Genomic DNA, 12541 nt, shown 5'->3' on the forward strand with positions numbered 1-12541 from the left:
ATTGCTAAGTATTAACAGTGACTTTTTACTTGCCTTAAATAGATAAATACGATAATGGACAAATTTCAGATATGGGTTTATGGCTCGATTGAATAGCTCAAATTTTAGGTGCATGAAGGAACGCTAGACTTCTCAATTATTTAGTTTGCTTCGCAAGCTTCATAGTAAATGCTCGGTTAATATATACCAGAGAGGGCCATATATCATTTATGAGTGATGAAGAGCGTGTCTAGGTTTGCCCGTAAAGAGAAGAGGCCATGTTGTCTGCTACGAGGGAGAGGGTAGCGCAGGCTTTGATCACGGATGTGTGAATCTGCATAATTTCGTGTGCTTATGAGACCGTCATGCGGTGGGTGCATTCGGCAGTTGTGGCGCTGCGTGAGCGTCTGTAAGCGCTGTTGTATGATAGTGAGCGAACGTGAGTCTGTATGAGTAGATCCACTATTCGTACTTTTCTCTCTTGACGCAATTGGTGCTTCTGCCGTCATTGCTGCTGTCACTGCTGATCGGAGGAAACAAGTACAGCAAAGCTACAGCTACTCAGCAAGCAGTCAGAGGACTCGTTCATATATATACACAGACAGAGCGCAAGTGTACCACAGTAGGGGAGCAAGATAATGCGAGCTTTATACTTTTCCTTTTGACTAGTGGTAATTCCATGATAGCCTTTTCTACTTGCCAGTGATACTAGAATTTGGTATGTCTAACTAACTATTCGTGCATATACGTTTTTCTGGCTGGCCGAATCCGTTCTGGCTATGGGTCACTCCGGACTCAGTCACCGCTATCGCCCAATCATAGTAGAACTTCTCATCAAACGCAGAGGGTTCTCAGCAGAGAGAGTCTGAGCTCTTGGCTGCGCTACAAAGGAAAAACCTTCCACCAAACCAGCTCAAAAAAGAGCACTCATCTTGTTTCTTTGTTTTCTTTTCGATGGAGACTGTCGTTGGCTTGCTCTGCCAATCAGCTGTGCGATCAGCTCTGGTACAAATTAGGCCAACATGAAACTAAGTCACAATTATGGCCATCCCAACGTAACTGCGTTTCGCATACCTCGGGAGAACAACGACTGTGTTGTGCGTCATTGTGCTCGATCGGGCTATCGTTGTCAATCTTTCCATTGATTTTTCGCTGTCTAGTGTTGTGCCGCTGCCAATAAGTGCCGATGTGAATCACATTCATCTAGATTTTGTATAAGCAGTATAAATACTGGGGAGTTCTAAGAAAGAAAAAGGGTCCTATATGCCAGTGTCAGTCGTCGTGCGGCCGCTACAGCGACTGCTGCCGTTGCTGGCTGTGGCGGTTGAGTTGGCACCTGCGGCGTCCTGGTTAGGGCCTGACGGTAGGTTGGACTCGATCAAATATGATTGAAATGGGTGAACAGCGGCAAGGCCGCAAGAGGACTATGTTCCCGTCTGAGGGACCGACGGAAGGACGTCAGCAAAATGGGGGACCACTTCTGGCATTAGCCAATGGCACGACGACGACGACGACAGTAACTGCCAATGGAAGAACTTCTACTACATCGTACGCACCACCTGAAGCTGGTCTTATCAATGAGAAGTTACCGAAGGAGTTGTTGCTCAAAATTTTCTCCTTTCTTGATATCGTATCACTGTGCAGGTTTGTGACATTACTATCAATTTCCGCGCAGCATAACTGCGTTTTGTCAGTATTATGTGTTGTTTTTATTTTTTGTTTCGTATCGGTTTTTTATTGCGTAGTAACATAGTTGCTGTTGCATAGCGCTCAACAACAGTCGTCTAGCTAACAATGTTGAAGAAGCTGTAGAGGGTCAGTTGGCAGTCCGGCTACACGAGGCAGTGGGAACTTCGTTTCGGGTTAAACGCACTTTGGAGGATTGCTGGAATTATTATATTTCAGAAACTGGCTAAAACAAAATTACTCATTTTTTCATAACCTCGTTATTTATGATGCTTTGGCATAGAGAACAAACTTCAAGTAGTCAGGTTGTCGGTATGAAATGATTCACTCAGTTCACTCTCGTTCCTTTATCGTTTGACTTCCCGTTGCTGAATATTCTCGGAAGAGCTATAGTGAAAAGTGCCTTAGAGCAAAATAACATAGAGCTTCATAGCAATGTGCGGTCGTCAGCCAGCTGCCCTACAAACACCTACCTGCCAGCGAGCTGGCCGATCTACCTAGCCACCCTGAGCCTGTTGTTAATCAGTTATTAAGCTAACAAAATTTTTTTTTTAGTAAGTGAGTGGATGATGGGTAGTGAGATGGACCGTTAAAACCTAATATCTTCGACTGGGCTATTCCCTTAAACAGTGTAGTTGTTTTTTGCGGAGCGAACAGATGAACGGATGGCACGTAGGAAAGGAAAATGTTGATTGTGCTGATCTTGAAGCTGATGATGGCAACTATCGCGTATGCACCGCCAGTTGTTGCGTAGCGACTGACCCACACATTTCTCTTACACTTGATGAATAATAGAGGCTACTGTCCAGACAGCGTAGGAAGCGATAATAGCGATTAAGTGTAATACAGAAGCCTAATCCGCGTTGCGACGACAACCATATAATACTATATATCAGGGTATAGCAATGATAGTTTCTGGCACATGATTATGTTGTAACTGTGGTAACGCTGGTAGCGATGATCACGTTGGCAAGTGCAACTAACTTATTCAGGTGTGGCATAAAGCAGACTAAGAATTTGTCGTATGCGTGTCTTCATTCTCCCACGTCTGCTAGCTGCACTGTTATAGGTATATTATATGCAGTCGTTGGTTATACATTCATATATAATTCAGAGCAACATGTACAGCGTACTAACTGCTTAACTAGATACGGGTAGTTGACAAACACGCACTCTTATATACCGTCTTCTCATCCCTTTGTCTTGGTCATTTGTCGCAGGAGGTGCTGCTGTTGTTATGACGGTGGTAAAGAGCTGTCGATATTCGTCTTAACTGAAATGATCGAGGCTTTACAACGGTTTTTTGTTGTTAGAATAAAGATTGTAGCGAATTCGACCTGCCAATATTTGGCATGAAATTGGCTTCTAGTGTACAAATATCCGCGCAGCGTCTTCTGGTCGGTCCCTGAATCCCCAAAGTTATATCACGAAAGAGCGCCAGCAGTTCTTTGAAATTTGTTTTACATCGTATAAGAATTACAAAATTAATTCGAAAACTTCCATTAGCATCAATATGACATGTGTTGCTTTAACTGTTTCGCTTGAAAAAGCCCGTTGCGAAAAACTCGTAGATTATGCTACTATTTTATTATGCCGCACATACAAGATTCGAAAAGGTTTTTCCCTTAATAATCCATATTATTATAGCAGTTAATTAGGTCCTTATCCTTCGAACTCCGTAATTGCAGTACATATCAAGGAAGAGCCTCCTTTGTTTTCGGTAATGCTATTAAATGGTTTGATGTCAACGTTTTCGCTGCTGCAGTTGCAACAGTACATGTTAGCTGTCCACGAATACACGATCTCAAAAAAAGACCATCGTAGACACATTTACTTAGTATGTGAGTGAGGATGAATGAGATATTTTTTGACTTGTTAAACTTAAAGCTATTCAGAAAAACGTAACGCTTGGCATTTAACGAGTTCGGTTTAGGTTTGTGTTTTGTAGTAACCGATCTTTATTATTATTAGCTTTTGGCAATACACGGCTCAATGAAGGAACTATATTAAGATGGAGGTGAAACAGAGATTTACGAAGGTTTGCTTTTGGAACCGCATAGGTGTCATTTTTTTTAACTATATTATGCTGTTCTATTTTCTTCTGCTGCATCATGCGGCAATCGTCTTAAAGAAATGCCAGTAATCTCCTCAGTGTCGATAAGAACGAAGCAGTAAAACTCAGCTCATATTAGCAACGTAGGGCACGTTCTATCAAATTGGCAAAGAACTAAGACATTTTCGAGCACTCTGGTCCAATTTAGAGTCTGCTAGGAACCTTGCCTACATATTGTGTTTGCTCAAAATATTAATGAGAATTTACTTTGATATTTTACGCACTGAACGTGTCGACATAATTTCATAGACATAATGTAGAAGAAACTTTTGGATTGGGAGAATTCGATAAGTTTAAGGAAGATTGCTTCTTCTTCTTATTGCTTATTGGGTGTGCCAGCTAAAGATTGAACTGAAGCTTAGTGCCTCCGTTGAATTTTCACACTCACACATTCTACAGAGAAGCTTAAGCTCAGGTTAACAAATAAAATGTTATATAATGATACACATCAGATATACGGTCAAGTAAAAAGAACAAACAAATCTGTAGAAGAAAGAACTGTTGTTATATGGATAAATCAATTGTTCAACTTTGGAGAAATGACAGAGATGATAAGAAGCTTAGCTAGCCATTTAAATAATTAATTCTACCCTTTTGTACAACTGTCTAGAAAATACTACATTTACGGTTACTGGGAATGTCTTACCATGAACGTGTTGCTTTCCAGAGCCTTCTTCATCGACACATAGATTATATCACATAATACATAAACGAGTTATTAAGTATGCTATGACCTTTCTTTCAGATGTGCGCAGGTTTCAAAGGAATGGAATGTCCTGGCTATGGACGGAAGCAATTGGCAAAATATCGACCTATTTAGGTAAGTCCTTAGGACATCGCACATATCTGTCAGTTTTTGCGTATTCAAAGGCTCTTGTTACACTTTATGCGTGCATCGAACAAATATGTAGTGAGCTTAATGGCTATTGTGTTGTGCCGTATACGTGTAGCTTTCAGCGGGACGTAACCTATGACGTTGTCTCGTACATCGCGCAACGGTGTGGGGGTTTTTTACGTCGAATATCGCTGCGGGGATGCCAAAATGTTCCTGATCAAGCACTCTCCGTGTTCGCTCAATATTGTCACAACATCGAGCAGGTCTGTTGTCCCACTTCACTACCAACTGAAAAATATTTTACTCGCCGCTACACAGTACATTGTTACATCTCATTTTAAACAGTAGAAATCTAAATATCTATTACCTGTATTACACTCATTTGCAGCAAATGATGATGTCTTAAAACACACTTTTATTTAGTCAGCCATAATATGCATAAAATATAGCGGAATTATTTGTGAGTTTGGGGCTGAATGATGACGAGGTGTTCGCAAAGAGAAGAAAGCGGAGCGCGATAATATAATTTTAATTTATGCCTCGGCTGCGCCTCAGGTGATGCTGACCAACTGTCACAAGCTGAGTGACGATTCAGTGGTGTCATTATCTATGGCGTGTCGATTTGTCCATTCTTTACACGTGGACTCATGCGTCGAGCTCACCGATCGGTCACTTCGATTTTTCAACCGGCTTCGTGTGATTGACATCTCATGGTGCCGTAAGATCACGGGACAAGGCATCGGTTAGTTTAAGTACCATTGCTTCAACAACATATCAGCGAGCATCATGATTTCGAACGCTTTGTCGAATATGATGATTGTATTATGCGCAATTGTAAAATCTGCTGGAATCAACAGATTGTGGCACAAGCCGTTTCTTACATTTGTTTCATGTCTCACACTTACAACTGCTTTCCTTTGAATCCGTTACAATATTTAGGAACCATCGCTGGAGATCAACTGCTGCGATTCACAGCAAAAGGTTGTACCGGTCTAGACAACGAGGCCATTATCAAGCTTGCAACGCGATCACCCAAACTTCAGGTGCTCAACCTGCAATGCTGTTCATTCTTGACAGACTCAGCAGTGATAGCAGTCGCTCAGAATTGTCCCGATTTGCGCCACTTATGCGTATCCGGCTGTAGCCTGTTAACCGACGCTTCCCCGCAGGCTCTTGCAGGAGGTTGTGTACGTTTGCACACCCTCGAAATGGCCAACTGCCAACGTTGCGGTGATGCTGGACTGGCGCCACTGCTCAAAGCATGCCATGATTTACGGCGGTTGGACCTTGAAGAGTGCAATCTAATTACGGACTCAACCCTCAACCACGTTGCTGCATTCTGTCCGCTAATGGAACAATTAACGTTGTCTCACTGTGACCAAATTACAGACCAAGGCGTACACAAGTTAGCAGTGCAACTCCGACGCCTTGTCTGCATCGAGATCGACAATTGTCCCTTCATATCAGATACATCGCTTGAGTATCTGGCGGACCACTTCCCCACGTTACGGCGCGTCGAACTGTATGACTGTCAGCTAATCACTCAGGATGCCATCGGAAAATTCCAGCAGCGGCGGCCGGAGGTTCGGCTGCACACGTACTTCGCGCCCGCTACGCCCCAGCAAACGGATCCGCCCGGAGCAGGCAGGCAGAGGTACTGCAGATGCTGCGTCATCGTATAGCAGATTCCAGAACAGAATGTTAGTAGCAGCCCTATAAAACGATGAAGGGATGCCAGAACGAGAGGCAAGGAGAGACAAACAAACAAAAAAGATAGACAAACAGACTAATATGGATGAATGGAACATCAAATCGATATACACATATGAAAGGGAATAGGAGAGGTGGAAGGGACAGAGAATAATCACTTGGTTAAATGCAAATAATAAACTAAGTGCTACAAAATATTAAAACAATGATTCATACAAATCCAAGTACCATTAAGGATAAATCAACTAACTGATGCTAAACCAGCCTATCTGTTAACCGATTTATTCCGCTAATCCAACAGCCACCGCAACCTGCTATAATATTAATCAGAATTATAATAGTACTGTCTCCTCTGCGTGTCCTAGACCAACACTGGACCGTTAATCAAAAGGTCAGTGCTTAATTTTGGGTTGTAAGTATACCACCGAATCGTTCTGCAGCTGCAAGTTGCAACCCTGTCCAGCAAATTAATTAACTGAACCCGATTAAATAGCGCAAAAACATAATAACATAATATAGCGACTTATCATGGGACAATGCATTGCGGATTCTGTTTAATCGTTGAAGTATCAATTATGTAAGCTTACAAAAAACAGAAAGGAAAAGACAAAACGATCGAAAATAAAAGAAACAGTTGATTCCGACTGTGACGTGAGTAAGGGAATACTAAATATCTAAATACATGCGATAGATTCATACAGAATTTTCCGCAAGACTATTTGGATACACAATGCTATTATTTCTATTATTATTGTTATTATTTGATAGTGATACTGCAACAATGATGATTACCATTAGGGATACCGCCATGTCTGATTTGTACATATATACTTAACAATAATATCGTATGCGATGGTTTATAAGAAAACTACGGAAGGAGGAGCAGGTCGAAAAGTAAAAATGCGGATGTTTATTGACGAGTGCTACTAATACCGGTCGTTTAGGAACAACTTGTCACTGATTCAGATTCAGGCACGAGGTACTTGATGAAATATGGCTCGCATGGTAACCAGAAGCGGAAGAACGTCGAGGGGATCTCATAGATTTCTGTGGTATGCCGATATCACTTTGATAGCTAGAGGGCTATGGCTAATTGCAATGAGCGCTGGGAGAAACTCTTCTGTGATGGGGGAGAAATTTATCTATCTACCTATGTAATTAATGGCAGCAGTGTACGCGCGTGGAGCTTCGGCGCCGTGTCCTATCATTATTGTTCTGTTATGACACCTGTTTCTTGTTAGCAGACAATAAAACAGTGAAGATGATAATGACCAATTACGATGATAATGATGATGACGATGGCAACAAACTATGATGATGCACGTGGATTGTTACTGTTAACGATTGATAATGAGGATGGCGTTTATGATGATGTACATTGAGCAATGGAGTAAAAAGCAACAAAGAGGGTGCACAAAAATGGAGAAAGCATTAAACGAAGTGGAACAGGCGAAAAAAGGAGAATGAAGACAACAGCTTGGAGTGAGATTAGGAAGCAGAGTCATAAGACTCTGCTTACGCGATTCGTTTTTTATGGTTAAAATGCAGAACGTAGATACTGTTAGAAATAATGAAAACATCAGATGTTAAATGAGTAAAAATATCGACCGAGACTTTGCTGAAGGATTTTGGTGTTGCGATACGACACCGATTTTTATTAGATATAAGAATCTAATATTACCGTTACTTACTACAGACACGATTATATCTTAATTGTAAAAATTATAATTATCTCTTAGATTGGAAAAATATAACCAATACCATTATTATAAGTATTGATGAATTATATCACATTATGTATATCCTGAAAGGTAATGGTTGCGTGCTATGACAACGTTGTTATATAAAAATTTAATATTATTAATATTACATATGCTCACTTAAAATCTATATATATATATATATATATTGTACACTGATCTAACTATATTAAAATGTGGGTGTTGCAATGGGATTTTCTTGGTTATTTAAAAATATATTGATATTTGCGATAACGCGCTTTTATGTAAGTAATTTCTTAAAACACTTATTGTAAAGTGTTGTGCTATTTACGTTTTGTTGTTTTCACTTTCTTGGGTGCATGTTTACAACTAAAGACGCTCTTTTTAGACTTTCATAATTCTACACGCTCAGATGTGCCGTAGCAAACAAGTAGTTTAGTTTCGAAGGAAACTGGCATACATCTAAGGTAGATAAAATAAATACAAAAGTAAGGATAATAATTTGGACGTAGAGTTTCTCCAAAAAGGCGTGTCTGTGGGTATCATGGAGGGAGAAGGGTATGCTGGGTTAGTATTTCGATATCAGCTAGTTCCGTTTGTTTGAAAGAATGAAACCTTTCACACATGTATGAATTCTGTATTACACTGAGTAGAAATCTGTAAATGAATCTCAGTTCAAGTTTAGACTCAACAGAACTTCTTCGCAAGCAAATATCAAACAATTTTATTTTAGTCAAGAAAAAAAAACTGATTAAAGCATTAGAAGTTGCAGTTTGAACTTCCATTTGTTATTTAACAAATATAACATATTCTCATGGCGAAATTAATCACACATTCTAGGGAAATCAATTAAAAATAAAATACACTGAATGTCAGAAACAAGTGTCTTCGCATGAAGGTATTATTACAGTTTTGTCCTTTTGACTCTTTTCAACTGCCGCTTTCCTAGATACGAGGACAAAATAACTGAAGCATAATTTGTGAGTTAGGATAAATTATCATCGCCCTTTCACCATTATTACAACAAACTAGTATTTGCGAATCCTCTTTAGTTTCTCTAATGATGATAGACATGTGTGCCTAAAGGCGTGACAGAGCGCTTCCTGTCTTATATTATCTACTGATACCACGCTATATATGTATCAAATTATGATCGTGAGTAATATAGTGCAAATGTTCACTGCTGCTGACATCCATAGTTGTTCCTGGTTTTCAAGGAACAATGGAGAAACTTTGGATGTCCTTAATCCAAAATATAATATTCTGTTACCACAAGTTTCTCTGTTAATAACAATACAAAACGAGTTACAGTTTTCTTTGTGACAAGTAACTATGTGCTATCACTGAAAGCTCAATAGAAAGAAATGATTTTATATTACTACTATTACATTTAATGGCTTTCGATGGTGCCTAAATTTAACTCCGCATGCAAAATTAGAACATAATACTAGACAACAAGACAAATATAATACTATCTTCTCAGCCTTGCGAGTGATCGGCATTAAAATAAGTGCTTTAACGACATCCAATGAGAATTACATAGTACAAGCTTTTCTTTATGAAAAATGTAACCCTCAGGGAAAAGTTCACTCTGTCGGTTACACAGTTGAACTCACTTGGTCAGTGGATCACTGTGCTTACAGGAAATGGTTTTTAATACAAAGAAAATAATTAGTTTCTACAGAGATGTAATAGTAAGAACGAATATCTTTGATAGATGTCATTCAAGTTCGAATATTTAAACATGCGTCTGACTCGAAGTGGTGAAATCTATTTTATTTCATTCAAAGTTTAGTATTTAGTTTAGTACGTAACGGGTGCCGGCCCAGAGATCAATTTGGACTCCATCAAAGCCATGAAATTGCCACTGCAAACGTGTAACAAATCGGTTTAAAAAACGGTGAGCACTTTTGTTCCTCTTTCTGAATACGCATAATATCAAAATCGCGCTAATGGTCTCATACAGTATGGAACACATCTGGAAGAATCTCAGTACAACTAAGTTAAGGACTAAGTGAAGCCTACTTTTCTCAAGAGGGCACTGGGCCTGCTTATACTCTGCCATTACCTTTATGTTTCAGCGGGTACACTGCTATTTGCTAAGGATTTACAATGCTAGTTTGGCTTATCAAAAAACGCCGATCTGCTTGGAGTCCATGTGACAAAGGGCATGAAAAAACCTGACAGGAAGCACCGACATGTGATAATACGCTACATAGTGCATGGCTTTCACCATTTTGTGAATTAGTGAGCCGCACTATGGGCTATGTGAAGGCTGCACCTGTGTCCGATACGAAGGTCTTTTGGCCGATACCATGTACGCTCATATTCAAAGACACTTTCTTGAATAGTAACACTGAGAAGAACGCCGCAGTCGTAACGCTCTATGCTATGTATATTAGTATTTCTATTATATTTTAAAAATGCGTTCATATTTCTGGACCTGACGAGGATGGAAATGAATAAATGTCATGTAATTTCATTTGAACCGATCTATTTCGGATGGATTCATAGAACCTATGTATTCAGAAGATCAACGTTTTTAGAATTATTATAAAAAGGTTTCTTTTGATGCGATAAGGGAACATAATCGAATTTGCTCATTCTATATATATATATATACCATCAGTGCTCAATAAAATAATTTCGACTATAAAAGTCAACTGTGCGACATTCAAACGAGATATTTTCAAACATTTTTGCGAAAGCGGTATCATTTAATTTTACACCAACACTCTAAATGTCGAAAAAAACGTCCGCAAACAATCCCAAACTGCTGACAGACGATATGATATATTTGCGAACGTCAGTATTTTATGACACCGCCTTTCGCAGCGACAACTGTCGCCGCTTTTTGGGGTGTGCTTTCGACGTAATTTTTCGCTGTCTCACTTACGAGTGAAGTGAAACCTGCCGAAACAGCAGGCCACGGACCTGACCTGAACGTCATCGGCAGCGAGCAGCCTAGAGATACTTCGAACTCTATGGCAACGCGTCCCATCATACATGAAGACGTAGCAATTATCAAGAAACTATTACCTGAGGCAATATTTTGATTTCAATAACCTTAGCAGGTGTAGTATTAACCATGCGAGTCTTTACCACAAATCACAGACCATTCCATAATTTTTGATAAATGTTTGATTTTCGATACAACGCACTTTTTGGGAAACCTTTCGTCAACACGTGTGAGAGTATTACAAGCGTTTTGTCCGAGAACTTCGAAATGAAATTCGTCTGAAGCAGAATTTTTACTAGTGACCAACGGAGAACTTCTGAAGTGGTTTGCGCAATCAGGACAGGCTCGTTCCGTGTAAATATCTCTGTAAGATTTTACTGCCCTTGAGCCCAGCTTGTTTGAGTCAGCGACGAGTCGGAAATTTCGACATAGCGGTCCTCTAGTCTTTTCTAGAGGACAGTATACGAAACAGACCTATATTTCTGAAGTTCTTAACTAATTATACAGTTCTTCCACCGTTTTGGTAAATTTTTTTTGTTCTTCTTCCCAATTTTACGTAACGACAGCGGGAGGTTCTTCCTGAGTTTCTTAACAACGTTAGCGACTGCGTGGTAGGAAACCTGAGGCAACAGCAGATTTACGTTGTGTGCATTTGTGTTGACTAATCTGCTAAGCAGTGCTTACAGATTTTCTTCTGTTCTCAACATCTTTTCCTCTTCCCATATCGGCACTTCGTGCACAGAAATACGCAAGTTCACCAGCAAACACTCGGATCAGTCAAGCTCACCTCAAATCACCACTTAGTCGCTCAGCGCCGACCATAGTCGTCTCAGATAGTAAGATAGAACATATTAGGTATTCTAGAGAAACAATATATTACCGACTGGAAAGAATGAGATGGTAGCTGGAAATGTGAATGTTGAATTCACTGAAATCCAACTACAGCAAGCTATCTGGCTTGCTACCAGTAAAATAGCATTTGTAAATTTACACATCGTTTGTCAGCAGTTTAAAAATGTTTCTTTCTACCAATTTCTTTATCGTCATGCCCCAAGGGGTACCAAGCTATTACCGTAAGTATAGCAGTGCCGGTTCGATGAGTCAAAAGCTGTTTGAAAGTACCTCACCTTACTGCTGCGCAATTAATCTTCAAATTTGAAGGTGCCAATAACAGCTTTCGTTTTAAAGTCGATTTAAAGTCATGGCACGTCTCCGCTTCTCAGAGCCTTTAGACTGCTTAGCTTAGATTTTTTTAGATGTATTAAGAAAATTATGCCTTTTGTAGCCTAAATGTTTTTTGTGCACAATAATGCGCCGATGAACTTTCACCAGTTTTGACAGTAACAAGGAGGTTGGGCTAAAATAGGTAGTTAAGAAAGTGAACAAGATAAAAAGTTACTGTTGGCATGTGCTATTCGAATTTATCTGGGATTTATACACATAAAGCACGTAATTGTGAAAGCCGCTTCAACAAACGATCGGAAGGAGCAAAGAAACATGACGATATTGTCTGGTCTGCAACTATCGCTTGACATATT

At 39.8% G+C, this 12541-nt stretch overlaps 1 protein-coding gene across 2 annotated transcripts; it reads left to right on the forward strand.

The window, feature by feature from the left end:
* Window positions 1–287: 287 nt before the first annotated feature.
* On the forward strand, window positions 288–10532 carry LOC111245415 (uncharacterized). Of its 2 annotated transcripts, none has more exons than XM_022793763.2 (5): window positions 288–1623; window positions 4524–4598; window positions 4729–4876; window positions 5169–5355; window positions 5553–10532. In XM_022793763.2, exons 1-5 carry the CDS (start codon window positions 1364–1366, stop codon window positions 6293–6295), a joined length of 1413 nt encoding a protein of 470 aa, XP_022649498.1. In that variant the 5' UTR covers window positions 288–1363; the 3' UTR covers window positions 6296–10532. The 2 variants fall into 2 exon arrangements, with proteins under 2 accessions (XP_022649498.1, XP_086835669.1); XM_086979543.1 differs by lacking the exon at window positions 288–1623 and adding an exon at window positions 2336–2394.
* The last annotated feature ends 2009 nt before the right edge of the window (window positions 10533–12541 follow it).

Source organism: Varroa destructor, unplaced genomic scaffold, assembly GCF_002443255.2.
Source record: "Varroa destructor unplaced genomic scaffold, Vdes_3.0 BEIS01000002.1, whole genome shotgun sequence".
Taxonomy (NCBI): domain Eukaryota; kingdom Metazoa; phylum Arthropoda; class Arachnida; order Mesostigmata; family Varroidae; genus Varroa; species Varroa destructor.